General features: G+C 55.6%; 3 protein-coding genes and 1 long non-coding RNA gene across 8 annotated transcripts; 2 read left to right on the top strand and 2 right to left on the bottom strand.

Moving 5' to 3' along the window:
- Positions 1-41: 41 nt before the first annotated feature.
- Positions 42-14,778, bottom strand: MAP3K12 (mitogen-activated protein kinase kinase kinase 12). Of its 4 annotated transcripts, XM_072972720.1 has the most exons (16): positions 14,593-14,711; positions 7,687-7,868; positions 6,493-6,665; positions 6,185-6,393; positions 5,681-5,864; positions 5,306-5,497; positions 4,886-5,044; positions 4,579-4,737; positions 3,722-3,830; positions 3,350-3,459; positions 3,110-3,226; positions 2,845-2,982; positions 2,025-2,649; positions 1,763-1,833; positions 1,401-1,674; positions 42-1,026 (listed from the first exon to the last, which is right to left on the bottom strand). In XM_072972720.1, the coding sequence occupies exons 3-16, from the start codon at positions 6,627-6,629 to the stop codon at positions 928-930; spliced, it is 2,583 nt and encodes an 860-aa protein (XP_072828821.1). In that variant the 5' UTR covers positions 6,630-6,665; positions 7,687-7,868; positions 14,593-14,711; the 3' UTR covers positions 42-927. The 4 variants fall into 4 exon arrangements, with proteins under 4 accessions (XP_072828821.1, XP_072828822.1, XP_031538778.1 ...); XM_072972721.1 differs by lacking the exon at positions 7,687-7,868 and having other exon boundaries at positions 14,593-14,726; XM_031682918.2 differs by having other exon boundaries at positions 6,185-6,665.
- On the top strand, positions 2,928-5,282 carry LOC140700108 (uncharacterized). 2 transcript variants are annotated; one of them, XR_012078329.1, is made up of 2 exons: positions 2,928-3,252; positions 4,309-5,282. It is a non-coding gene; the product is annotated as an uncharacterized lncRNA (long non-coding RNA). The 2 variants fall into 2 exon arrangements; XR_012078330.1 differs by having other exon boundaries at positions 4,155-5,282.
- A 1,495-nt stretch (positions 14,779-16,273) lies between the features above and the next one.
- TARBP2 (TARBP2 subunit of RISC loading complex) lies at positions 16,274-21,581 on the top strand. The gene is made up of 9 exons (XM_006203061.3): positions 16,274-16,666; positions 17,213-17,382; positions 18,192-18,294; positions 18,902-18,997; positions 19,568-19,640; positions 19,864-19,981; positions 20,260-20,387; positions 20,782-20,983; positions 21,142-21,581. Exons 1-9 carry the CDS (start codon positions 16,614-16,616, stop codon positions 21,297-21,299), a joined length of 1,101 nt encoding a protein of 366 aa, XP_006203123.2. The 5' UTR covers positions 16,274-16,613; the 3' UTR covers positions 21,300-21,581.
- Positions 21,582-21,848: 267 nt separating this feature from the next.
- NPFF (neuropeptide FF-amide peptide precursor) lies at positions 21,849-24,603 on the bottom strand. The gene is made up of 3 exons (XM_031682917.2): positions 22,522-24,603; positions 22,167-22,288; positions 21,849-22,055 (listed from the first exon to the last, which is right to left on the bottom strand). Exons 1-3 carry the CDS (start codon positions 22,627-22,629, stop codon positions 21,938-21,940), a joined length of 348 nt encoding a protein of 115 aa, XP_031538777.1. The 5' UTR covers positions 22,630-24,603; the 3' UTR covers positions 21,849-21,937.
- Positions 24,604-24,658: the final 55 nt, after the last annotated feature.

Raw genomic sequence — 24,658 nt, 5'->3', positions numbered from 1 at the left:
AGAATGTCTGTCCTCTTGTCCAAACTTAAAACTTCAATCTCTTGTTTTTTAATAACTGTTTATTTGTACTCCCCTCTCCATAATAGGAATGGGTGTTTTAAGATCTGTCCTTCTACTAAAATCCTTTAGAAAGGTTGGAGCTGTAAGTGATGTTCATTTAGTTAGAAAAGCATAAATGGAGGAAGTAACTCAGAGTCCTCAGGTGAGTTAGGATCCTTGGGCTCCAGACATTAACCATGTGAGCTACCCCATTCATTCACCAAAAAAAACCCTCAACAGCTGGGCCTGCATGGAGTGGTTATATTTCAAGGTTTTTTCACAGGGGTTACAATATGACAGTCCCCACCCCAATCAGGCACCAAGATAAAAGCAGGGACTTAAAACAACACCCCAGTTCTTCAGCCTGAGCCATCACATGCTTTTCACAATCTCCTAGCCTCCCCCTAGGCCCTAAGCCAGGGCTTGGGCAGAGAAATGGAGGGACAAAGAAATTACATTGCCACCTGAGAAACCTCAGAGGGGAGGACCCAGCCTTAGCCTCCCTCCTCCCAAGTGCAAAATATGTAAACAGAGTAAACGGAAAACAAAAGTGCAGTCTAAGTGGCTCCCTTTCCTGCTCCTCAGGGTTTGAGCAGAAAGAGTATAGAGGAACACAGGGAAGCCTGTTCTATTTGTGCCTCACCACTTGCTGAGCATATTGGGGTGAAGCAGGGGGGCCAGCTTGCCTGTACCCATGTCTCTAGGGCTGTACTTGTCCTTCATTTCCACAGCTGCCAGTATCCCTAGAGTTTTATCAGGTGACTTGGTCAGGGGTCGGTCTCCCTTGAGCCCTACTTAAGGCTGGGACAGCCCTGTCTTTGTTGATTATGTGGCGCATATATATTATTTATATAAATATTTCTCTATGTACAGGGGTAAGAGTGGCTTTCATGGAGGGAGGGAGGCTGGGGGCCGCAAGGCTTCACCACTGTTGGTGTTGTCCAGTTCAGTGCTGTCACAGTCTGAGTCCTCAGGATTTGGAGGGCCCTGTGAACAAGAGCAGAAGCACAGTGAGGTGCAGCCCAGCATCCCCTGGCAAGTACATTCCTTCAAGATCCTTCACTGAGGCCTTTGTAGTGGCAGCTTAGTGATTTTACCGTCTCCAGATTTCAGTTGCTCAGGCCCTCCAAGGCACCAGAGCCCCTAGTTTGCAGATTCCTCCCCTGCTGTAATTAGAGGCACCATGCGAGTAACCTTACCAGGTGCTCTGTACGCTGCTGCCCTCTCTCTACCACGTGGGTACGGGAGGAAACAGCTGCAAGTACTGAGTGACTCAGGCTAAATACCTATCTTTCTGTCTCAGTACCTCTTAGATGACCAGGCACCTGCTCCCTGTCCAATACCTGGTTTCTGTGACTCACCTGCTCCCCTCTGAGTAGGTCATGGTGTGGGGTGGGCAAGGAGCTGGGTTCAGGGCCCGTGACCACCTCTGAAGCAGGAGGGTCCAGTGGGATTTCTGAGCCCTGGGAGCACATGTCATCAGACCGCTCATCTGGCCGCTCGTCAGTGTTGGTACTGCCAACTTCAGGTGTGCCACTGGGGGAAGGCTCACTAGCTGTGCCTTCCTCCCCATCGGATGGATTCTCTGAGCTGAAGGTAGATAGTGACTGGCGCATGTTCAGGCCTTGAGGCCACCTATATGTTGGAAAAACCAGGGTTACAGCTTGTCTCTGGGTCTCGGCAACCCATAAAAATGCCATTACCTCCTGATTCTCTCGCTCACCTCTGGCTTGATGTCAGCTCTACTTCACTGTCCACCTCTCCTTCCTCTTCCTCTGATGAGATGCCACGTTTCTGCGAGAGAGATGAGTGGATTGTAGTCAAAAGCAGGAAGAGGTCATTGAGGATCCAGAAGGGAACATGCTTATAAAGGGTTAGGTGGGGGAATGGCTTAAGATCACAGAGCCCATCATGGGAGGTAAGTTAATGGACTTGAACCCCGGGGGGAGAGTGTGGAAGAGCTCAGGATCCACCCCATACTTTACCTGACTTCGGGTGACAGCAGCCCTGTACAGCAGTGCAGCTGGGGTCAAGTGCTGGGACCCAGCCCGGCTTCCTCCCCGTCCTGCTGTCCCTTCCCTTCCAGGTCCCAGCAGCCCCACATCGTCACCAGGCCCTACTGGTGGAGGTGGCTCCCCTTTGGCTCCCCCTGGTGAATCCGGGCTGGTGGAGCCGGGGGCCGAGCCCTCACTTGGGGGGGTGTCACCCCGGGCTGGAGGTGGTGAGCCAGGATCCCTAGCTCCCCCTGTTGCCCCCCGGCCGCGGGCTCCTAGTGCTGCTGACAGCAGATCTGGGGACGATGAAGACATCTTTCGAAGCAAGAGGTCATGGTGGAGCCCACGGAGGGCTGGAGGGCAGGCTTCCCAGGCTGAGAGTCCCCCTCCTAGCTCCCCTGGGCTTCCTGATCCCCCAGGTTCATGGGGTGGCACAGCTGCACGAAGACCAGGCAGGTCCCCACAGCTGCCCTTGGCGCTGGCCTTGCGGTGACGAGTCTTGCCACGGCGACTCCGTCCTGGTGAAGGTGGGCCCTTAGCACACCCAGGAAGCCCCACCCCACTCAGGGCTGCATCTAGTTTGGGTAGCAAAGACTCAGTCTTGAGGATGTCTGGCCTGGTGGGAGAGGGAAAGTGCAAGATGGAGATTAACAGATTTACCACGTGCAAGTACTCCTTAACCTTGGGCAGTATAAAGCACCTCTCTCCCATCTAAATATCAGTCTTTGTGGCATCCTTGAGCCCTACTCCTGCCTCTGCAGCCTCCCCCTTGCCATTCTCGAACCATGGCACTTGCAATCTCTGGTCCTACCTTTTGCTGTGGGGTGACAGCTTCTGCGGGACGTTCCTCTTCTTGATGAGCTTCTCCATTGTGTTCCCATGCAGGAGACCTCGGGAAGGGTGCGACTTCAGCAGACCAGGGCACCTCCGCTCCAAAGCTTGCTCCCTCCTAAAGACGAGACACCTCAGTTGGGCGTGTGACCAGGAAGGGGGCCCAGGCTCAGTAGGCTCTCTGGGTCAGGCACAGCTTCCTGAGGACGAGGAGGGATTTGGTGCCGGAGGATGTGTATGGTTACCTGAGCAGCTCCCGTTCCTTCAGCTCCAGCTGCAACATCAGGGCGTTAAGTTCCATGTACAGGTTGTTGGCTCTCTCCAGCTTCCGCTCATAGTGTTCCCTGATGTCCAAGGCGTGTCTGAAACGGGCAGAAGGGTCCCCAAGGTAAGCTGGCTTCACTTGGTGCCATCATTTATCCCAGTCTCTGGGAACTGGTCCACAGGCCCAGTGTGAAATCACCTTCCCAAACACAGGCACACACCTGAGCTCCTCCCTCCTCCGCATCACCAGCTCCTCTTCTAGGCGGTGTAGACAGGTCCCTTCGGACTTAATTTTTTCAAAGTGCAGCTTGACCTCTTCACGCCACTCTGCCTGGGGTGGAGAGACGATGAGGGGTGAGGGACATCCCTTCACCTAGCAGACCCGTAGAGCCTCTGCAGGGGCCGGCACCGCTGCAAGCGGTACAGTGTGCGTTGGAGCAAAAGGAAGTGGGGCGCAGGATCAACAAGACCAGGCGTAGTTCCCCAAGAGCCGATCTTCCCATCCCCATCAGCCCTTCTTCCCAGCCTCCCCTCAAAGGGCATCATCTCTGCCAAGAGGGGGCTAAGGTGTTCATTTTCCTCCCATGGCATACCTGAGACTTAAAGTAAGTCTCTTGGGGTGTGGAGAGGACATCGGCTGAGGCAATGTCCAGATGTAGCAGGATCTGTCGGAATGATGGGCGATTTCGTGGCTTGCTATTCCTGGAGGGTGTGGAGTTAGGGGAGAGAAAGGAATTTCAGGGAGGACCAGAAGGGAACTAGAGCATCCTTTCCCAACAAAGCGCATCCCGGAAAAATCCAGTCCTAGAGCACACTCTGTGACAAAAAGAATTCCCTGGTCAGCTCTCTAGGAAATGTTACAGGTTGTCCGTTAGCACATCAAAATCCTACAGTGAGGAAACCTATTTAGTCCTGTTTCCCACTTGTTTGCCAAGACAAAACCTTATTCTGAGTAACTCCATTAAAAGGAACACACTTCGGGAAATGCTTAACCAGAGATTAGAAATCTTCCACTTTCCTTCACAGCCTAGGCTCCAAATAGAGGTCCAGCACCCTGGCCTTCTGCGTCCTAAGGCAGTCGACTTGAGGCTCAACCAGCGTGCTTAGGGCTGTACTGGTCCTTCACAGGCGCTTCATGGCCACCCTCTCTATACCAAACAGTGTCATCCCTATTTTGCAGATAAGAAAACAGAATCAGAGGGGATACTGCTGGTCGAAGGTCACACACAGCTCGTGCACCCCGGTAGAGGACTGACCAGTCCAACCTCTCAGGTCTTTATTGTAGTCCCCTTGATCGACTCTCTGAATCCTGGGGTCTTGGAGAGCCATATCTGGGAGCTCTGTCCCCCTTTCCCTGTTCAGGATTCTGGGCCTGGATGCCTGGGTCCTAGGTGCTGGCTAACCATCAGCAACACTCCCGTGCTTCCCAGCTTGGCCAAGCCATCCTTACCAGCACTGGCGAAGCAGGATTTTGAAGCCATCGGGGCAGCTGGAGGGCACAGGCAGATGAAGACTGTTGCTTCCCACACCCCAGATGATGGCGGAGGAATCTACATCTTTGTAGGGGATCTCGCCAGTCAGCAGTTCCCACAGGACTACGCCGAAGGACCTAGGGATAAGAGGGGACCTCACTTGGAAGGGGCTTCTAAGCCCTGCCTACAGCAGACTCATGTCACTTCTCACTCGGACCCTGGAAGGACCGCCCCCTACCCCCATGCTGGCTGCCTGCCATTCTCAGTCCTCGGCCTGGCCCTCACCAGATGTCCACCTTCTCAGACACAGGCTCGTTGCGGATCACTTCAGGGGCCATCCAGGCTACTGTTCCTGCAAAGGACATCTTGGTACTCTTGTCACTCAGCTCCTTGGAAGTGCCAAAATCGGAGATCTTCACCACATCGTCGTACGTGATTAGCATGCTGGTAAAGAGTGTAGTCAGCTGGGGCCTGGGCCCCTCCACACACCTCATCTGGCTGCAGCAACTCATCTGGGACACCCAGAGGCAGACCACAGCACCCCCCGCTCCCTAAGATAGGACTGTCCCTTGGGAGGGCTTTCTGAGATGGCCACATGAACTTAGGACAGGGTCTGGGAGGAGGTACGTGGCCGCACTGACTTGTGTGGGGACACCTGCAGGAGACTACACACAGCAGCTTCTCCCTGCTTGCTCGCTTACTCACTTGGGGGACTTGAGGTCTCTATGGATAATCTTGTGCAGGTGCAGGTAGTTCATGCCACCAGCGATGCCCATGGACCAGTCAACCAGCAAGGAGGGGGTGACAGGGCGGCCAGCCCGCAGCACCTCATACAGCTGGCCCTGGGCGCAGAACTCCATAAGGATGCAGTAGCAGGGAGCCTGGGTGCACACACCCCTGGGGACCAAACAGTGGTATGAAGGCCTCAGCCAGCCCAGCATCCATCTGATTCACACCTGGAACCCCCATCCCCACCCTCGCCATTTTGGCATCTCCTTTAGGAAGGGCGGGGTAGATCCCTGCTGCCCGAGTAGGTCCCTGCCCTCGGCACAGTACCTCGGCCCCTGCCCTGGACCTTACTTGAAGGTGATGATGTTGGGGTGCTTCAGCTTTCGCAGGTGCTTGATGTCTGTCTCCTTCAGGTCCCGTACCTTCTTCACAGCCACCTCCTCCCCATGGAAGCGCCCCAGGAAGACGGCGCCCTGGGCCCCTGAGCCCACCCACTGCAGGTCCAGGATTTCCTCAAAGGGGACCTCCCAAAGGTCTGTGGACAGGAGGCACAGTGCCACAGGCTCAGAGAGCCACGCTCGGGGCCTTGTGATGGTAGGCACAGGGGAAAGCATTGGGTTGGCTGGAATGATTCGAGGGTGAAGCTGTAAGTAGCTAAAATGGGCCGAGAAGACTAGTTTTGAGGGGACAGGGAAGGAAAGGAATGCGTGATCTCAAAAGAAGCTGCGGAGTCAGGGGCTGATGCAAAGATAGGGGGCTGGGCCCTGGGGAGAGAAAGGGTCATCAGGTGGGGCTGTCCAACAGATCTCGGGCTCAGGGAGATGGGGAGGGGCCCCCCTCGAGGACACAACCTACCTTCCTGCTGCTGCTTGTGCTCTGTGGAGTAGGCTTTGCCAATCATGGTCCAGACGGGGCGCAGGCAGCCGAAGAGGCCTTCCAGGAAGCCACTGCCACTCTGGCACTGTAGCCGCACCTCATCCGCTCGAACTCTGGACGCCCGACTCTCAGGGGACCCAGCAGCTCCCCCTGGGCCCCCTGCATCCTGCTCATGGAGCTGCAGGACACTGTTGGCAAAAGGCTCAGGGGGCGGCTCTCCACCTGGGGAGGGGCTGGGCCCGCCCCCACCCTGTCCCCCAAGCGGCACTACATCTCGAAGTACACACTGGGTAGGAGTCAGGTCCTTCTCGGGGGTGCAGTCAGAAGTGTCTGGGTCCAGCTTACGCATGGATGCCTCGCTTAGCGTGGACACGAAACCCCCAAAGGAAGGGGAGGGTGTGCGGGTCTCATGGAGGCAAGCCATGGCCTCAGGGCCCCGAGGGGTGTTGAGCGGTGGGCCCTGTGGAAGAAAAGGAGGGAGGGGCTGTCAAAGCCACAGGCGCCCCAGCTCAGGATGCTGGCTCTGGAGACAGAGACAAGGGTTGGGGAGCTGGGCTCACAAGAGCTCTGCTGGAATTAACCCTTGAGCCTCACCCTTAGGTACCCATCCACCTCCAAGTTTCACCTGGGACCCGTCTTAGGAAACCTGATAGATGCTTGAGAGGAAGCCTTTGTATTAGTAACACAAGGCTTCCCTACTCAGTGATGCAGGTAACATACCTAAGTATTGTTCTCAGGTAGACACTGGTAAAATACATCTCCAACTCAAGTATTATGGTAACAGGCTAGTACCCTTCTCCCTGTAAATGACTGTAATTCACCTCTGGAGTACATATTTCTTTCACTTGAGGCTCACTTGCACATACATGTGTCATATAAGGGTCTTTTCAGATACACACATTTTACTTTGAGGCCCACCCTTAGGCACACAATAGTAACACACCACACCTAGGCCTCCCTCACATTGAAGCGCACACAGGGGACACTGGCAGGATTGCGGCTCAGGCACTCTCGGATGACATTCCTGGGCCTCACACTCACTCATTTGATACATGATACAGCTGAGAGTCTTAAGGCGCACTCAGGGCTCACATCTGGGTCTCCCTCCCAGGTGCTCACAGGTACACACCTGGGCTTCTCTGAGGTAAGTGAGGCTGTAACCAGTCACCTCCGTTATCCACCCAGCACAGATGGGGGGAAAAGGCAGAACCATCCAAGGAGAATGCAGAAGCTGTGTCTGGCTGAGCTGTAGCCTACTGCTTCATTCCCCTTAGCCCCCCCCATCAGTCCAGCTGCTCCCCCAGGGGTCAGTTACAGAAGGCCCTGAAAAAGCAACCATTAAAAACATTTGAATACTAGCTTTGCTTCTGCCACTCAATGACTGCATGACCTCAGGCAAGCTGTATTTGAGCCTCCACTTCTCCAGCTGTACAAAGGGATAAACAAGCCATCACTAAGGCACAGTGAATCCTTCAACCTACGCCAGTCTTGTCCAGAACTTGACACCAGAAGTCACCTGGCCGCCGATTTCCCTCCACATCTAGTCAGCAGTCCTGAGATGTAAGGATTCCTGAGGACAACAGTCCCGTTTCTCATAGCAGGTTCCTTCCTTAACCTCCTGCACCAGAGCCTCTGAATCACAACCGACGGGGGTGGCAGGAATCTACAATAAAAAGGGCTCACTGGGTGATGACGCATGCACATGGAGGTTTGGCAGCCCTGATAGCCTCAGTTCTTGTACCACTTAATTTCTGGGTCTCTGAAAGACTTTTTCAGCAGGTGTGGGGTTGGCCCGGAATCTGACTATTTAAGACACACCTCAGGTGATTCTTATACCTGGCACATTTGGAAAGTTCTGACCCAATGCCTTTGTATTCTTCTCTAGTTCGAGGTTACTGCCTTAATTTGGGCCCCATTAGCAGGACAACTGCCTCTTAAATGGTTTCCAAGGCCCCCCACCCTTTTCTCCACCTTGCCTTTAAAATAATCTTTCTAAAGCACAAATTGGTCAGCACCCCTCTCCTACTTCAAACCCCTTTGGTAGCCCCCACTGCCCTTGGTTGGGCAGCCTCACTTCCATGCTCTGGCCTCTCCCCAGCCTCACCTCCCACAGTTGTTCCTACCCAGGCCTAACCAAACAGAGCCTGAGGCTAAGCGACATCAGGCGTTTGGGCCAGGGCATCTAACAAGAATAGTTAACACTTATGGAAGGCTTACTATACACATGAGTCTCTGTTATAGGTGCGTTAGCTCATTTAATCCTAAAAAGTTGGGTATCCTTACGCCCATTTGACAGAGGTCTTCAATAAGCTGCCCAAGATGCTTCAGCTAGGAAGAGGCTCGAGTTACATCCCCAGTCTATCCCGAGTAGTGCGTGGCCTGGAAGGCGGTTCTCTTGTCCTCCAAGTCTCACTTCATCCTGGAAATCTTCCTTCCAGTTCCTGCTGCTCTGCATTAATGTCCCTTCTGGGCTGGCACAGCCCCCTGTGCTTCCACAGTCATGGCTCCCATTATCTTGGCGGCACAGTGTGTTGGGGCGGGCGCCTGGCTCCTCTGAGACCCTGGACTCCTTGAGAAGCACGAAGTCGCACAGGATCCCAGGGCTTCGAAAACCACCTGGCGCGCAGCAATGTGCCCAGTAAGGTGCAACCACTGCTCTACCCACCCCAGAGGATCGTCTCAAGGACCAGATGTACGCTACGTATGCATTAGCTCCCTCGCTCCATAGAACCACCCAGGGAAGGAGGTATTATCATTGGTCCCTTTTATGTTCATGAGAAAACTGAGGCTCAGAAATCTGAAATCCCAGTCTCGGAATCCCCAACGTATCCCGCGAAATAAAGGCGGCTTCAAGAGGTGAGATGCACGCAGTCAGACAAGTGACAGGCCAGGCAACGTGCCAATTCACCGGAGAACGCCTGCTGGAGGACCCGAGGGCTCTCCTCTGCGCCCCGCAAGCCGGGCTTCCTTTGCAGACCACTGAGAACGGAGGCCGGGGCTCTCGGCGCTCCGCCTCGGCAGGCCTGCAGGAAGCGCTGGCGGCATTGGGGCGCTCGTGCAGCTAGAAGCCCTAGGAAGGGCCCTTACGAAGCGGAGAGGAAGGGGTTACGGCCCCGGCCCCCCTCCCCCTTCCCCACTTCCTTCCCGGCCGTCACGTGGCGCGGGGCTGGGGGCGGAGCGGGGGCCCGGCGGCGGGAGGAGGGGGTCCGGGTGGGGAAGGGGAGGGGACACAGCGGGTTGGGGGAAGCGCTGGGCGCTGCGGCGTAACCATGACGACTGGGCCCGAGGCGGCGCGTGAAGTCACCCGGACAAGATTAGCCTGGGGTCACGTGAGCGGCGATGGCGGGGGTGGGGCCGCGCCCGGGCCCCGCCCCTGACCTGGGCTGGCCCACGTGCTGATTGCGGGCTCGCGGGCCAGGACCCCCGACCCCGGCGGCAGGCCGCCTCTGCGCCTCCTCCTCCTCCCCTGCCGACCCCGCATGCAGGCAGATCCTCGGCCGGCGCGCCGAGTGGAGGGAGAGCTAGTGCTGTTGGAGGGAGGGGACTTAGGTTGGCATTGGGGGTGCGGTGTCACAGAGAAAGCAAGAAATGGGGGGACAGGGAGACTGGACACGAGAAAGGGCGACAGGCACAGCCAGAAAAGGAAGGCCTAGTGGAGAAAAGGGGATAGAAACAGCATGAAGCGCAGGGAGAGTCGAACCTGAGAAGGATGGACTGAAAAACTGATTTTTGAAAAGCAGAGTGGACGGTGAAAAAAGGAGATAAAAGGGGACTTAAAAACAGGAGATCATCTATGGCCTCCCCAATTCGTTTTCTGTCTAAAAGCTGAGTTCTGAGTAGGCACAACACCTGGCTCTTTAAAGGAATTTTTCAGCCTTATGGTGCTTGGCAGCTAGGAGGTTCAGGCATAGAGAGGGTGACACGCTCAGAGACACTTGCAGCCCAGCCTCCCTTCACTTCCCCAGGGGCCCCTCCGGTATCCAGGGCCAGCAGCTAGGGAGACCGAGGGAAGCCATTTCACCTGTTTGCCTTTTCCTGCAGTGGAAGTAGCTGAAGAAGCAGGAGATGGGACCAAGGGAAAGGGAGGGAATCTAGCCAGGCTCAACGCCCCGCCCTCCCTGGTTCTCAGGCTAAAGACAACTCTTCCAGATTGACCTGAAGGGGGGAGGGGTGAGGCCCCAGGGAGTTATAGTAAACTGGAGATTCCTTTCTCCCAACCCACACCCTCTCTCTGTTTCCTTTATCTCTGACCTGCCAGCTGTGTCCCACTGCCCCCCAGCTGGGCCTTGGCGCCAGGGCTTTGGGGGGGGGTATCATGGCTAGGAGCCCCTGGCCCAGACATTCGGTCACCCTGGGGGAGGGGATCTGTCTCCCAGGCCATCAATTATGCAGAGCATGGGGGAAGGGCAGGGATGTGACAGGAGGGGTGGGTGTCTCCGTTAGTCACTCTGTCAACCATATTTACCAAATGCTTATTGTGCAAAACTCTGCTCCAGAATGGGTAAGGGGACATAGTGGTCCCTAAACTATACATCTTCCGGAGGAAGAGGCTCTTTGGAGTCCCTGGGAGGCCCCAATTCAGTTTCAGCTAGCTACCATATTTTCTATTTGCTGGTGGTTCCCTTCAGGAGGTGGTAGGGGTGGAGTTGGGGCATAGTGCCCGCCCCCAACCAGTTCCTCCTCCCAGGTTCTCCTGCTTGAGATGCTGGAGGCCTGTGGCAGGGCGAACTATTGAATCGTTTCTGGATCCCTCCTGTTCTAACAGCAGAACCTCAATGCCATGCTGCTCGTCTGGCTGTCTTGGGGGCTCAGTTGAGAGGCCATCTGTCTAAATCTTAGGCTCTCATACTGAGGCACTCGCCACTGTCTTGGCTCTTATTTTGCACTAAGGAAAAGGAGGACAATTCCCTTTCTCTCTTGAGTGGGGGGTGGAAGGGACATCTTCACAGGGAAAGGAGACCCAAGACTGTGGAATGCTAGTTCCACCTCTGCAGGCTTTGAGATCCTGAGAGGATAAAGGACTCTGACCCTTCATGGCCAAGGCTCCAGGCAACTTGGCTGCAGCTTGTTTTTGTTTGGCTTCTTACAGGATCCATGGCCCTGGCTCCAGGGTTATTCTCAGAAGGGAAGAACTACGGCTTTTCTATTGTGCCCTCATCATGGGGAGATGCCTTCCCTGAGAACCTGGGGAAAACTGAGTTCGCCCCTACTTACAGGCCCCCAGCCTCAGACAGATCCACCCCTGAGACTCCCTAGCTGCCACTGTCTCCTCTTCCAGTAAGGTGAGCAATGATGGGGATGGGAGAGAGGGTGCAGTACTGCTTAGGAATAAAGACTCAGCTTTGGATTTGGAGGGATCAGAACTAGAACCTCAGTTTTGGCATGAGTTAGTTCGAGGAATGTCACCTTTCTGAGACTCCCCACCCTACCTTATGGGGTGGTGAGGGTTAATTAAGATGATGTGGGGAATGCCGTGAACAAGTGCTGGGCTCCTGGCTTTGTCTTTCTGGTTGGCTGGACACCAGGTCTCTCTCTGTGGGTTCTGGAGGGGTCTGTCTCTTCTGTCTGACCAGAAGGGAGACTTGGTCTTTGATCTTCTACTTCTCCAGGACAAGTCTCGATTTCAGGTCCCAGGGGAACCAGGTCACACTGGCAGTCGTGTGCTAGAGGTACCCCCACCCCCAGTCTTTCCTCTGCAATTCTTACATGCCACCTCCTCCGGACTGAGAGGGAGTGCCTAGTTCTCTGTACCGGACCCTCACCCCCTGGCCATCACGGCCCAGGATCACCCCTCAGCCCTACCCACTGAGGTCTGAGGGGAAGGGGAGGAACAAGGTATGATGGGCCCCAGGGGTCCCTCCTACTCTCGACCTGGAAGAAGTATTTTAACAAATCATTCCTGAGCTTGATGTGCCTTTAGAAAAAGCAGTTTCTAAGTAGGTGGAATTGTGGGTATTTTTATTAAGAAATTAAAAATCTATTTTAAATTGAGAAAGAGGAAATGAAAATTACAGACTGCCTATCTATTTGTGTCAGCCAGCCTTGGACAGTGAGCTGCAGAGGTAGGGTGGAAAGCCTGAGAAGCAGAGAGGTTGGCTGAGGTCCTGTCTCTGCTCCTGGCAGGTTGGGCAGCCTGGAGTCCGAGGCTTCTTAACAGACCTCAGTTTCTTCATCTCTATGTGGGGACAGTGGTACCTAATTCACATGGGGTAATGTACTAGGCAACATGGGTAAGAACACAGGCTCTGGATCAGACAGACCTGAGTTCAGATCCTAAGCTCTTGCCATATCCTTTTTTTTTTTTTTAATTTTGAACAGATTACTTAACTTCTTTAAGTTTCAGTCTTCTCATCCCTAAAATAGACATGCTGATAACACTACCTCTCAGCATTGTTATGAGCAGTATTGAGATGATCCAAATAAAGTTCCTGGCCTAGTACCTGGTGCACAGGAAGCAGCCGATAAACATTAGCATGTGGAAAGCGCCTAACAATCAGTAGTGGGTTTTTAATAAACTTGTGTCCCTTCCCTTCTTTCCCTTGTCTGCCTCTGCAGAGCAAGAGGCAGCAGCGATGGTACAGGTGGAAAGGGATATGGACAAACACAAGGGATAAAAAGGACAGTGAAGAAGGAAAGAACCAAAGGAAAAGGGCTCTTTATCCTGGATGATCCTCAGTCTCCCCTGGAATAGTGCCCCTGCCATCTTATCACCTTCCCCCAACACACAGATGCCCCTCATTCTGGGAGCAAATGAAGCAGGCAGACCAGTGTCTGTGGCCAGCCCATCATGAAGCTCCTGTGTCCTCTGCTGGCATCTCCACACTATCCTCTTTCTGCCCCGGCAGGGACTCCTGAGGGGATTGAGTACCTAACTCCCTCTTTCTCCCAGCCCAGCAGGGCGAGGTAGGACTGCACACGATCAGCCACTGGGCAAGTCCAGGGTGGTGGGTACTAGAATTTAGCCAGACTAGCACATTATCACCTCCGGGAGAAGGACGGGGAAACAGCAGTCAGTTTTCACAGGGGTTCTGCCATCCTCAGCGGTGAGGACACCCGGGAAGTCCTAAGCCACTTCCTTACTTAAACTTCTTGCCTTCTCTGCCCTTAACTGTGTTTAATTAGGGGATGAATATTTAGTTGTCCGTTTTCATGTGTGTTGGAGTTGGGGTATCACACCATTGGTCTTCCCAGCATCACCTCAGTCCCTACAGTGAGTGAGTGGACGAGTGACAGGCTGGAAAGGGCAGAGCTTTTTTCCATCCTTAGGTGTGAGATAGGAGAGAGCAGGCCCTAAAGCTCAGAGGAACTTCAGTGTCAGGATAGTTTCGAAGACCCAGGGCGTACTTGGGCCTTTTCCGTCCTGAATCCCTCCTTCTTGCCTTTCCTTGGTATGGCCCTCTGGCTGAAAATCAGAGCTCTCAGAGCCACGGAGTCCATCCTGTGAGTTGGAAGGGAAGTGGTGTTTAGAGGGAGGCACTGTGGCTTGAGAGGATTCTGGGTGGGGGGAGAGACTTCACATCCACTCTGTCCTGGTCCAGGGCCACTCTCCCACTCTCTTCCCAAGAGGGAGCAGGTAACAGACCTCAAAGGTGGGACTCCTCCTCCAATTCTAAGGAACACCCCACTATTTCCTTCCACTGTCTATAGAGCCTCTGACCCCTTCTCTTCCCTCCTCTCAGCGAAAGGGCCGTGGTTATCAGGAGTTTTAACTTTGTGGAAAGGATTCCTGCTTATTTGTAAGCCAAGGAGTTTGAGGAGTGTGGAGGGAAAAGGAAGGAGGTTCATGAAAGCCCTGGGCTGGGGAAATGGGTTAGGGGAGCCAGGGGAGATGGAGAGATGGAGGAGGGAAAGAGCCACATATAAATGGGGGAGGGGAGGATGACCATCACCTGGGCATCCAGGAACAGGTGCTCGCTTCCTATAATCCTCAGGTGCAGCCCGCTAAGTGGGGGGGTGGGGTGAGGTGACGGGATGCTGGACACATGAGGCCTTGTCCTTCCTTTCCTTCCCTGAGGGGGCCAAAACTCTTCCTCCTCCTCCCCTCTCCCTCTTCTTGAGGGTGAGTGGGAGGAGATGTTCTCTTGCCCGCTGTCCTTTAAGTCTGTCCCCCAGTCATCCCCCCACCCCCACCCCATACACTCCTTTCCAGCTCTGGAGGCCCTTCGCCTCCAAGCTGGGCCGCGGCGTCCCTCTGCTTGGTTCCCCTCCTTCCCATCCCCACAGGCGTCGGGTCCAGGTTCCCAGTTCCTCCATCCCCAGTCTCAGCATCCCCGCGCCACCCTCCCCACACCCAGCCACATCTGCATCCCGACCCTCCCTCCGCACCCGATCTCGGGACCCGGACCCATCCCTGCCCCCCACCCTCCACAACTCGGCCCGGCTCTCACCTCGGGGGCTCCACGGCCGCAGCACAAAAGGCGGCGCTGCTGCAGCTCGGCTCCGGATGCTGCTCCCGCCTCCTCCTCCTTCTCCTCCTCCTTCCCTCCTCCCCCTGCTGCCCTCGACCGGACCAGGGGCGCTGTCACAGGCGATGCTCGTGCGGTGTCCGGGTGCACGGGTGTCAGTCCCAGCTTTCTCCCCCCACCCCCCGACCCCAAGCCCCGTCCCCACGCGGCTTGAACTCCCGCTCCTTCCAAGGCCCCCGCCCCGGGCCCCCCGGGACGGACACGCCCTGAGCGGGGGATGCTGCGCTGGAGCCGCCGGCCTCTTAAAGGAGCCTGCTGCTGCCATCCAGCGCGCTCCTGGCTCGTCCCTGGCCCATCTGGGCCCCGCACCTCCCAGCTGGTGGTGTGACCTGGGGCGATCCCACCTCCGATCTTCGGCCGATTCCGTAGGAGCCTCCTAAGACCGGTTTTTTAAGCTCCATCCTATATCCTGAGACAGCAGCCCCTCAGGTGGGACCCCCTCACCTCCACCAGCGATCTATCATTGCCTCCCCTGTCATATCGATCTTGCCAGCCTTCTTTCCCCTGTCACCAGTCCAGTTCCACTCAATTGGAATCCACTCAGTTCAGTGCCCCGTCCCCCTCCAGTGTTCCTGGATGACCCTTCGTTATTATTCCAAGATTCCTCTGAATCTCCACCCCTTTTCACAGCAAGTCCATCTCTTCCTTGACCCATACTCAGAACACTCATTAGAGTCAGGCATTTTTCGTGATCTTTCTCTTCAAGGTCACAAGATTCTCCCTACATATTTCAGCCCAGTGGCTGTGAAACTTTGGCGGGGGGAATGCAGCTCTGGGCCCCCAAACGCACCCAGATTAGTTCATTAGTCTTAAGAGGCCAGACGCCTCTTGCTCTCTAGTTGAGAGACCCAAGACCCATGGCAGAGGGAATGAGGCCACCTTGTGCCTTAGTCCTTCTAATCCTGTTGTTCCATTACATTCTGATTCTCAGGCCCCAGAGGGGGTCTCCTGGCATAGGGAACCAGTACAGAAAGTTTCAGTAGGACCATTCTAAAAAGGCTTTAGAAAAGAAGCAGAAACAGACAGGCTGGAGGCAGAATTAAGGGGAGGGAGGGAAGGTGAAGGACAGCTTAGGAAAAGAAAGCAGTTTCTGTGAAACGAAGGCCCGAGAGCCAGGGGCTTAGGCCGAAGGCTGAGGAGGAACTGAGACTGAGATGGACTTGAACTTACAACTGCCCCAGCGCTCTGAGAGGCAGAGCTCAGTCCCCTCTCGCGTCTAGGCCGGGCCCACCCTCCCAGACTGCAATGAGCCAGAAACTGACAGCTGCCTCGTCCCTGGGCCAATCACAACCTTTTCTCAAGAAAGAGGCGGTGTCAAGGGGGCTGACTCTTCCCTTGTCCCCGCCCCTCTAGGTGAAGTAACCAATCGCAATCCCCCTAGAGCAAGCAAGTGCAATGGAGAATAACCAATTACGCAGCGAAGCTTTTCGTGCATGCTTGACCCTGCCCCTCCAGCTGCGACAAAGACGGCTCGCGAGCTGCTGGGTTCTGTAGTTTTCTCGGGATCTGAAGGCGCTCATGCTCCAGTTCGCCCTCACTACCCCGCTCCCAGCCGCTTCCACTCTGCTAGTACGCATGCCCAGAGCCCCAGCCTAAGGGAGAGGGACACAGAGGGAAGGAGGCGGGGCGATATTAAAAAAAAAACAAAAACGAAAACAAAAAACCGCCCTCAGCTCGGGAAGCGACAGTGGAGGGGTCCGCTCCTCCCAGAAGGCGGTGCTGCATGCCAGGGCGAACCACGCGGAGGGTTGTGGGGCGGATAGCTCCCCTCCTGATGGAGACCCATGGAGTCAGGTGGGCGGGGGACTTCATATCCCAGCATGCCCCGCGGCGGGCCCGACCGGCCGCGACTCGGGGCTTGGCCCCGGCCCTAGCTCGTCGGCGGTGTATTGGGGCGCGTGGAGGCTGCAGTCACGGTGGCGCCCGCGGGGACGGAGGAGGGAATGAGTGAAGAGGAGCAGGGCTCCGGCACTACCACGGGCTGCGGGCTGCCCAGGTAAGCCGCCTCGTACTGATCCCTGCAGGGCGCAGAGCGTGGCGCGGTGCGGAGGGAGTAGCGGCGCGGCCCCAGCATGCACCTGGCCTGAGGGTTGTTCCCGGCAAGCACTGGGGTAGTGGGCCGTGGTTCCCGGCATGCACCCCGGCAGTGGCCCCTGCCTCCAGCTTTAGATAGTTTGGGGTTGGCCGGGTTCCCAGACCGCACTGGGGCACTGGGCTTTATGCCCCCGACATTCAGTGCATTTGGTGGGTACTGGGTTCCTGGCCTGCACTGTGTCAGGGGACATGCGCTTCCAACCTGCACTGGGGTACAGGATCCCCCATCTTAACTGAGAGAGGAACAGTGCATTCCCCACTTGCCCAGGGGCAGTGGACCCTGCTTTCCCAGCCTGCACCTCTACTCTACATTGAACCCAGGCAATGGCTGCTTGAGGTCCCCTGGACCCTATGTCCCCCATAGTGTGCCTGGGTCTGATATGGCAGTGCTTGGCCAGGTGGGTGCAGAGAGGGGAGGTGTGATGAGGGTCTATGCACCTCCCCCCAGTATAGAGCAAATGCTGGCAGCCAACCCGGGCAAGACCCCGATCAGCCTTCTGCAGGAGTATGGGACCAGAATAGGGAAGACGCCCGTGTACGACCTTCTCAAAGCCGAGGGCCAAGCCCACCAGCCTAATTTCACCTTCCGGGTCACCGTTGGCGACACCAGCTGCACTGGTGAGGAAGGCATGGGCAGCCTGGCTGGGGTGTGCGTTCACAGGGCCCCTTTGGCTTTATTACTTGGAGTCTCTTCACAGTCCTTTTCTCCATGACCAGTGAGGGAAGGAGAGATTTCAGGGGGAAAATCACTGACTGGATTGGGAGAACAGGTCTGTGAGGAGGTGGGTAGGATTTGGGAAAGTTAGAGGAGCAAGTAGGACAGCCACAGTGATCCGGCAGATCATCCTCCTAGAGGAAAAATTAAGAGGAGATAAACCAGAATCTCAGTGAAGTATTTGGGGGAGCGAGTACCTGCTGCACTGGGCTCTGTTCCAGGTACTTGACTAAATTCCCACTTAACCTTAAACCTTGGTGGAATCCAGTGTTGTAGGTGGTAGTATCCTCATGTTGAATATGAGGAAACTGAGGCTTAGAGAGATTTGATAACTGGTGCAGAGTCACGTGTCTAGTAGGTGGCGGAGCCAGGCTTTGACTGTAGAGCCTGTATTCTGTCTATCTTTCCAGCCATCTGTATTTATTGAGAACAGAGAAAGTGCTTCCCAGAGGAAAGTAAGGCAGAGAAAGAACATCCAGACAGGGTGACCTCAGGAGCAGTTCTGCCTGCATGGCTTAATTTGGGGAGCTCGTAGAAAGATAAGGGCCCTTCCTTCTAGCAGTTAGTGTAATACTTCCACTCTTGGGCAGGGGAGGTTGGTGAGAGGGGCCTTCGTTGACTCCCTCCAGCTGTGAGGAGAGAGGCTGTGGGATGCTGGTTTCTCTTCCGTCCTTCCAGTGACCTCCAGTATTGCCCACACCCCCTCTCTCAGGTCAGGGCCCCAGCAAGAAGGCAGCCAAGCACAAGGCAGCTGAGGTGGCCCTCAAACACCTCAAAGGGGGGAGCATGCTGGAGCCGGCCCTGGAGGACAGCAGGTGAGGGAGGATCAGCCGAGGCATCCTAGTGGCTCTGCCAGGAACCCAGGCCCCTGTCCTAGCCCTTCTGCCCAGTAGGCTTGGCCTGGTGACACTGAACCACTTTGACTTGACCTCTTCCTGAGAGCTTCCTCTGGACCCGAGCAGGATGCTTCCAGGGCTCCTGCTACTGTGAAGGATTCTGGGGTGGGGCGGGGAATGACCAGTCCCAGTGAGGGGTTGTGATTGTGGTTTGGGGCCCAGGTTGGAGCCTTGGGAGGGAGAAGGGTGGAGGCTGAAGCTGGAGGGAGTTGCCCCCGGACATACTTCCTCTCTCCAGCAAGACGTCGTTCCTTCTTCCACACTGAGGTTGGAGTTTGTTGCTCCCATGGTTCTTGGGTAGGAAGAGACCCTCCTCCCCCTTTTCTCAGTCTTCTTGATCTAGTGTTTGGCAGCAAAGGATCTCAGGAGGAAGAGCTGGTGGTTGAGCTTCCTTGAACTTTTGGCTCGAGTGGGAAGGGATTTTCTTAGGGGATGAGCAAGTCAGGTGGACCAGGGCCCCCCACCCTCTATCCCCCACCCCTGCCCAACATGGGTGTGAATCAAAGGCCCCCTTCCCCTCGGGAAGTTCTTTTTCTCCCCTAGACTCTTCACTGCCTGAGGACGTGCCAGTTTTTACTGCTGCATCGGCTGCTACTCCTGTTCCATCTGCTGTCCCAACCAGGTATCTTGTGTCTCCTGACTGCCTGAGGGTGGGGGAAGGGGTCCTGACTCCTGGCCCCCCAGCCCGTGGCCCTAGGCTGGTCAGGCATGAGGAAGCCTGAGAGTAAACAGGATGGAATAGTTGGGGAACAGAGTTTGAAGAATTTGCACCAGCTGGTAAGCTCTTGGGACAGGAGGTAATTTATCATTTTTAAATAGCCATATGGATGATATTTGACCATGATAAGGGTCTTGCAGGCCCCAGTTTCTTCTGAGTTGGCCACAGGATGGTCCTGTGTTTGAGTCCCAACAGGTGCTTCCAGGGACTGGATATACAGCCCCTCCCACTGTCCTGGCGAGGTGATAATCAAGTGTTCCAGAAAACTGAAATGGGCCTCGGCCCTGGAGGAGACCTGGCTTGCTTGGGTGGGAGGGGGAAGGAAGTGGTCTTGATATTTGGAGAGAGAGCTGCCTGCCTGGTGGGAAGTAGGGTGATGGCAGTAGGGGAAACTAGAGCAGGGCTTGGGACTCATGGGCAGCTGCAGGAGGAACCAGTCCCCTCAGTTTTGGCCCTGGGCCCTTTTTCCTTCAGGAGCCCCCCCATGGAGGTGCAGCCGCCCGTCTCCCCTCAGCAGTCTGAGTGCAACCCCGTTGGCGCTCTGCAGGTGTGCCCCCCCAACCTCATTTCCCATGCATGCCTGTCTTCGCTTCAACCAGGGTTCATGAGGGGAGCTGATGTGGGGCGGTTTCCCTGTTCTGAGGGCTTTTCCCACCCCCACCCCCCTTTATTCCTCCTCTGACCTGGAATCTGAGGCTCCCAGTGTGGGGAGAGGATGTGAGGACTCTTCTCTCACTCAGTCTTGCACACCCTCGTTTCTCCCTTCCAAGGAGCTGGTGGTGCAGAAAGGCTGGCGGCTGCCTGAGTACACGGTGACCCAGGAGTCTGGGCCAGCCCACCGCAAAGAGTTTACCATGACCTGCCGAGTGGAGCGTTTCATCGAAATTGGTAACTGGGCGGAGAGGAGTTCTTGTAACTACAGCCCCAGCCACAGGCAGCTCCCAGCCTCTCCCTGTTCTCCTGGCTGAGACCCCTGGCTTGGCGTCTTCCTGGCACCCTATCCTGTCCCCTTCTGTTGACCAACTAGGTTCTCGGGTGCATGGCAGGTCCTGAACTCCTCTTTTTGATTGACATCCCTTTTGGGGACCACCAGCCCGAGTTAGAGCTGGGTGGAAAGCACTGGGTTGCTGGGTGTCATAATTCAGCAACCCTCTTCCCACATGCAGGCAGCGGCACTTCCAAAAAGCTGGCAAAACGTAATGCAGCAGCCAAAATGCTGCTTCGAGTGCACACGGTGCCTCTGGATGCCCGGGATGGGAATGAGGCAGAGCCTGATGACGATCACTTCTCCATTGTGAGTGGCTTCATGGGCCGGACATCATGGTCCATCTTTCATGCCAGGGCAGGGGACTGGGGACTCAGGTCTCTGACTCAAATGTGAGCCTCTTGGTCCCAGGCGTGCTTCTGCCCATTTTCCTACCAGACCCAGGATTCCTTGGGCTTCAGCTGTAGGCCTGCCTGATGAGTGCTGTGCAGGAGCTGGCTTAGGGCAGGGGCCCTGTAGGCTTCTGCTACTGTAATGAGGAAGGCTGCCTGGCCATCTGGTCCATAGTCTAGTAGTTTGAGGGGGCCATACAGGGGTTGACTCAGGGGAGGCAAATGGGAGGAAGCATTATTTGGGCTTTTCTCTCCTTAGATGTTGAATGTCTGTTAAATGCCTGGGTCTCAGACATTCCCCATCTTGTCAGGGTGTGGGCTCCCGTCTGGATGGACTTCGGAACCGGGGCCCAGGCTGCACCTGGGATTCTCTGCGAAATTCGGTGGGGGAGAAGATCCTGTCCCTCCGCAGCTGCTCCCTGGGCTCCTTGGGCGCCCTGGGCCCTGCCTGCTGCAGTGTCCTCAGTGAGCTCTCTGAGGAGCAGGCCTTCCATGTCAGCTACCTGGATATTGGTATGGCTAGTTGGGGGCCTCAGGGATGGTGGGGCCTGGACCAGCGCAAGTACGGGTGGGTATAATGGTTCGGGAGGGCATGACAATGACATGGACGTACCCCTCCTAGTACTGCCTGCCTGCCCAACACTGCCTCCCTCTTCTCTCTTGGTCTCCAGAGGAGTTGAGCCTGAGTGGGCTCTGCCAGTGCCTGGTGGAGCTGTCCACACAGCCGGCCACCGTATGTCATGGCTCTGCAACCACCAGGGAGGCAGCCCGTGGTGAGGCTGCGCGCCGTGCCCTGCAGTACCTCAAGATCATGGCGGGCAGCAAGTAAAGCCCCGGCTGGACTCATGGACATACATTCTTTGCTCCCTGATCTTCCCGCCCCGGCCCAGGCATCTGCCGAGCTCTGGCACCCCCTGGAGGTGCCATCTCTACCTCTGACACAGACTGCCTGCCTGCGGCTGAGGAGGGCACAGGGCCAGGAGCCAGGGACCACAGGGCCTCAGCTGGCCCAGGTTCTGTCCTCATGTTACTGGTAATGACAAAGGGGAATGAAATCAGGCGGCTCTCCAATAAGAGCCCCAAATAAACGTGCTGCTTTTTGGATTCTTAAGCCCTGCTCTGTTTCCCTGAGTAGTTGGTAGCAGAGGCAATGAGCACCAGATCACCTCTCCTGGTGTGTCTCCCAGCTTCGTTCCCCACAGGCCCCCATGTTTGCCTTTCTGGTGGCAGGAAGTTGGGTGCACTGATCTCTGGGATCCATTACCTGTGTTCCTGGAGAGTTTGGTTTGGTAGAGGTGGAGGGGGCTGTGGCTCTTGTCTTGGGACTCCCTCCCAGCCCTTTTAAGTCCCATACAGACACAACAGACCCACACACTGATTCAGAAGCCAGACAGCTTTATTTGAGGGGATACACGGGCACTTTTGAGTGTGGGCCTTGCATGCAAACATCAAAGGATGACATGTTTGTTACTTCTTTCCAAAGCGCTGCGGGGCAGCCAGGCTCCAGAATGAGGAGCTCAGCCCGTCCGCAGCTCGGGGACTCAGCCGTTTGTTGCTCCAGAAGCCCCAGGTGTTTCTGCCAAACCTTAGGAGAGATCCATCCTCAGCTGTAGGTCCTTGCAGTCCCCGCCTTCCCTAGTCCTATCCCGTTCCTCTCCCTTTGGTCCTTGCCTTGCCCGTGGCCTCTCAGACTCACCTTTGAGGTTGAAACAGGAAGGCTGGACTCCGGCTGGTTCTCTGCATGGCCTGGAGCAGGGACTGCAAGAGTGACCCAGGGATCTGGGCATCCTGTAATGGGCGGGCTCCACTATCTTCCTCCTGTGGTACGGGAGGCACCCGGGAAGGAAGATGGGCAAAGGCCTTGGGCATTTAGGTCACAAGGGGAAGGGTGTGGCTTCCAGGGGCAAGTTGTAGGAGGCTGAAGAGCCATTTACTCAGCTGTGAGGACCCAGTGACCCTGGCAACCATGGAGAATCTCAACCTAGAGTACAAGTCTCAGGCTGAGGTAAAGGATTATGGTGACAAGGGAGAGGGGGCCGGTGCTCACTTACCGTGAAGATCTGGTGTCCTCCATCCGGGCCCCCTGGTCCTTCAGCGTGGCCCCAGTCCGTTACTAACAGCAGTACCACCAGCAGCACTGCTGCCCGCGTGAAGTCCATACTGCCAGCTGCCTTCCTGTGGCCACAGCCGCCTCTTATACCTGCTGCTCCTCTGTTCCTCACCCCCCCACAGCAGCCTGAGGGGGGATCTAGAGCTGGCAGTGGAAATGCACTGCTCTGTTAGGAGCCGCCTGAGACCCCCCCCCGCCCCCACCCCCGGGACTTCCTGCTCTCAGCCTCCGGTCCCAGCCCCTAAGCCTGGAGTTACAGACTTTATTAGATGCATAAATCCTGTCTCCAGAGCTCAAGAAGCATCATTAATTGCAGACGCTTTGTCAAAGCCAGGCCCTGGAGGGCCTTCAAGAACTCCCAATCCCTCAACAGGTTGGAGAGCTCTAATCGATCACCTCCTCTCTTTCCTAACTTGTAGAATGAAAGCATAAAGTCCTGTCAGGCTAGACATCATGTCCTGGGAAGGAAAGGGAAAAGCCAGGGTCAGAGTTGGTCCGGAAGCCCCAACCCGGGCCCTCCCCACCGAGGCTGCAGTCAGGGCCAACCAGCCCATTCACATCCATGCGTACCTGCCTCTTGGAGGGTTAAAAATGGAATCACTGCTCTGAGATTTGCCTGTGGATAAAAAAGTGAGCTACAGAAAGAGATTAAACGGTTTTGGAGCCCCCAGAAAGTGGAGACCGCTTCAAATGTTTGTAGACAGACCCCACTTTCATCAGCGCCGCGTGGGGCCTGCCTCCCTTCGGCCGACGGGGCCGCCCTTGGCTGCCGCGGCGCTGCTGCCACCCTGTGGTCACGGCTCTGCACTGTCAGGCCTGGCCGTTTCCTTCTGGAACAGAGCTCTTTGAAGGGTAGGGTGGATAGAAGTTCTGACTCCACAGAGTCCCAGAAAGGCAGGGGCAGGATACTGGGGCTGGACTAGCATTTTGTCCACCTCCTTCTAGTCAGTCCAGCCTCTGCCCGGCTCTCGCTCTGACTTACTGGGACAGGTGCCTAGAATCCCGCCTTAGGAAAAATCAGTCACTGCCTCCCAGGAAGCGTTCCTTCAGAGTCATCTGGTGCACCTTCCCTTCTGATCCTGGAGTCCCTCCCTCAGCACCCTCACCAACATGGTTCTCTAGCCTGTGGTGGGGAGGGACCACGACACAACGGGCCTGTGAGTCAGCCTTGGGCAAGGTGCTCAGGTCTCTAAACTGCAGTTTCTTCACCTAATACATGGCAACATTGAAGGGAACTCAGAACAGGATCTGACACAGCGCAACTGCCCTCACAGTGTCGGCTATTATCCTTGCACATCCGAGTCCCAGGGAACTTACCGCCTCCTGAGATGGTCTTCAGATTCATCTTTGCACCGAGCTGGCTTTCACCTCCCTGTGGTCTCCACCAGGGGTCCCAGTTTACCCTCCTCTCACAGAACATCTCTCCTCTTTCATGCCTTTCACATGTTTGAAGACAGATTTCATTCTCTCACTCTAGAGTCTTTTTTTGTTCAAAGGGATGCATCCCTCCCTTCTTTAAAGCAAGGCATCTGGAAACCAGCTAATACTCTGGGTAGGCAACTTAGAGCAGGTTTTGATCTGGACGGTCTAGATACTCATTTCTATCAATGCAGCTGAAGTTACAGCGAACCTTTCTGTAAACTTTGTCTCAGATGGTCCCAAGCACAGAACCCAGCATCCATCGTCATTATATCTTGTAGCTTCAACGCTTCTTAAAAGGGAGTGTAGCAAGTCCACGTGTAGATGGTTCTTCTGCAGGAAATGGATTCTGCACCACGTCGAGGTCCTTGTCCATCCTTGTCTGACAGGAGCTCGGAGGAGCAGAGTGTGAGGCTGGGGTGTGGGGCTGCACAGTGGCTCTGGGGTCAGGACTGCTAATCCCAGCTCTTGCACTTCACCGTGTGCCTTGGGCAAGTGTCTCAACTAAACCTCAGTTCATCATCAATAAAATGAAGCAACTACTCCTGTTACCGAGAGGTTTTGTGAACAGTAAACGACTTGTTGAATGCAAAAGTTCTAGTCCACCTAGCACAGAGCAGGCACACAATAAATGTTTACTCTCTTATTTCTCCAAACAC

The sequence above is a fragment of the Vicugna pacos genome, chromosome 12 (assembly GCF_048564905.1).
Source record: "Vicugna pacos chromosome 12, VicPac4, whole genome shotgun sequence".
Classification (NCBI taxonomy): Eukaryota; Metazoa; Chordata; class Mammalia; order Artiodactyla; family Camelidae; genus Vicugna; species Vicugna pacos.
Note: the sequence above shows the minus strand (reverse complement) of the source record. Positions and strands in the feature narration are given on the sequence as shown.